Here is a 2829-nt window from a genome sequence, read left to right on the forward strand (position 1 = left end):
CATAAATTGCACACACATCATCTGTTTGCTTAGTGCAAGTCCATACTGTGTGCTAATCCACACACAGTTTAGATACTAAATATTTTGAAATTCATTACACATAGGTTGCCAGAACAAGGAGTTCTCGCCAATTCAACAAAAGCACATTGCAAAGAAGTGAAACAAGGGCGACTACGGGTTCTGCACTACGAGCTTCCATCGTGCCAGGATATCTTCCTGCCTCTTCCTGTAGTAGTCTCTAAGGGGACCACTAACATTGTCCAAGTCGACATTCATTATACGCTCATCCTGATCAATTACTCGGACGGATGCCTATAGACGCATGACCGAAATCTGCTCCTTCTTCAACTCCATCATAACCTTCTTTGTTTCACTAATCTCAGCAAGGTGCCTTTCATACATCCCACCCGACACGGTAGCCAAAGATGTAGTGGAAGGTGATTTCCGAGCATAGGCTGCTTTAGCTGCCTCCCTTCCAATAGGCCTAGGAAGGTCAGTAGATGTGCTCGATGTTGCGTTGTTCGCCACTTCATTGCACGCTGCTTGGCTAGACTGTGCATCGACTCCATCTTGCATCTTTTGCACCTTCGCGGACTCATGCGCGTGCCACCTGGGGTGGTCGGCAAGCATGACCCAGCGGTACGTGTATGCAAATGGCTTCCCCTCAGTCCTCTTATACGTTGTGCAAGCTCAAGCCATCTACGAAAAAAGGAGGCAACTAACTGATACAAATCGATTGTGAGAACAAGAACTTGGTTGAATAAGGACCACCGACAACATTGTTGATCAACATTTCAACAGAACATAAATCTAGAACAACTGATCAATAATAATAAGTACGATGTCTAGTGAACCAGAGGTCAAGGGAACAACGAGCAAAATAAACTCCTGGTGACAGGCACAAGTTTTGTAATGTGCACCAGTGTGACACACTGATATGGCACTCTGTTAAAAGGCATAAGCACAACAAATAATGAGCTCTTTGAAGCACCCCCAAACATACAGAAATATGAAAGACCTCTTTAACCAAATAAGAACAACAGAAGAAACTATCAATATCACCTTATACAGTTACAAGGCTACAAATAATCAGTAGCATATAAAAATCCTTGAAGCAGCCCCAAACATAGAGACTCACATCAAGTGCTACTATATGCCTCTTACCTTCCTTTTCCCATTGCCTAAACTGTTGTGCAAGTTTTTACTAAACTATAAAATACTATCTAACATGTAGTATGAGCGATTAATTCTTTTTACCAGATATTATGAACAAATAGCAAGCACAAATAACAATACAATGGTTCACAGTTTGCTGCAACCATATTTATCGCAGTACAGTGATAACACAGCTCGTGTTCAACAGGTTATTTGAGCATACCTTGTCACGCTCGTTGTCCCGCTAGGATTGAGCTGCTCCACCTTCCTCACGTGCACTGCAAACTTGCTAACTACGTCCGTGATGAGCTTCATGTGGTTGATCAAAGCCTTATCCAACCTAGTCATCATGGTTGGCTCCCTATAAGTGTTGAAGTACTTAGCGATCCTACCCCAGTACGTATCCTTCAACTGATCTATTCCAACCACAGGATCTTGGCTCATGTTTAACCATGCCGACATGAGCAGCTCATCCTCCTCATCTATCCACTTTGTTCGGTCTGTCTTCGGCTCCACCTTCTTCTTCCTCTTGGAGGTGGTCACCTTCTTCCTTCCCTTCTCCTCACTACCCAAGTTGAATTGACCCATCTCCTCATGTGGTACAAGAGTGTCCGCAACCACGAACTGGGACATGTCCGAGGGAGGTGCCACAGTAGAGGGACCCCCCATCATCTACAGCCCTGGCCATGTCATCCGGTCAAAACCATCCTAAAGCATACTCTCGTAAAACGGATCCATGGAGCCCCTTCAAATCACAAGAAAAAGGAAGGTAAACATGCAACTCTATGGATGATTCATTTGAACTCTATAAAGAGATGCAACTGAATGCACATTAGTGTTGTAAATATTTGGAAAAAAAATGTTGCAACTTAAAGGAAAACAATTCCTGCCAGCAAAGGAGTAGTAGTGACTACTGCACAACTACTAATCTACATATATTTACATAGCAAAGAAGTTTTTACAAAAAATCAGAACACACATCAGTAGTTTAACTCCTGCTTGAACCATATTGTAAGAAGAGTACCATGGACACACATCAGCCATTTAGGAGATTGAAACCATATGTGTACAAAAAAACATCTGCAAAATCATTTAAGCAAACCATTTCAGACCTAAAATGATACAACTAGTTCAAACTACCTGCCACACATTATCTCAATTTCCTATTTTCAAAGCACAACTATTCACTGCCACTAATGTAGTGATACTTCAGTGCATTTCAGTGCCAATTCCAAACTGATTACTTGATCTTATACACTATCAAACTCACTAGTTGTTCTTAAAATTCAGTGCCACTTTCAAACTGATAACATGGTTATATACACTACTCTTCGAAGCTATTTACTTCCATGATGAAACTATCCAAATACACTGCCCTCTGAAGGTATAAGTTATATACACTACTCTTCGAAGCTATTTACTTCCATGATGAAACTATCCAAATACACTGCCCTCTGAAGGTATCTATATATTTGCAACATGATACTTCTTTGCAATATGGTCTTAACACTTGAGTGGCACTTTCAAACTGATAAGAGCGGGATACCTACACTAGATCAGTTCAGGATAACAACACATGACAAAATCATAACACATGCCGCTTCATAGTTCATACATTGCATGCATCTTCATAGTTCATACATTGCATACTAAACCAACTCATGACTACATAAA

The 2829-nt window shown here is 41.2% G+C and overlaps 1 protein-coding gene across 1 annotated transcript; it reads right to left on the minus strand.

The window, feature by feature from the left end:
- Nucleotides 1–312: 312 nt before the first annotated feature.
- On the minus strand, nucleotides 313–1788 carry LOC133883786 (uncharacterized). Its single transcript, XM_062323206.1, has 2 exons — nucleotides 1379–1788; nucleotides 313–610 (listed from the first exon to the last, which is right to left on the minus strand). The coding sequence occupies exons 1-2, from the start codon at nucleotides 1786–1788 to the stop codon at nucleotides 313–315; spliced, it is 708 nt and encodes a 235-aa protein (XP_062179190.1).
- Nucleotides 1789–2829: the final 1041 nt, after the last annotated feature.

Source organism: Phragmites australis, chromosome 1 (genome assembly GCF_958298935.1).
Source record: "Phragmites australis chromosome 1, lpPhrAust1.1, whole genome shotgun sequence".
Lineage (NCBI taxonomy): Eukaryota > Viridiplantae > Streptophyta > Magnoliopsida > Poales > Poaceae > Phragmites > Phragmites australis.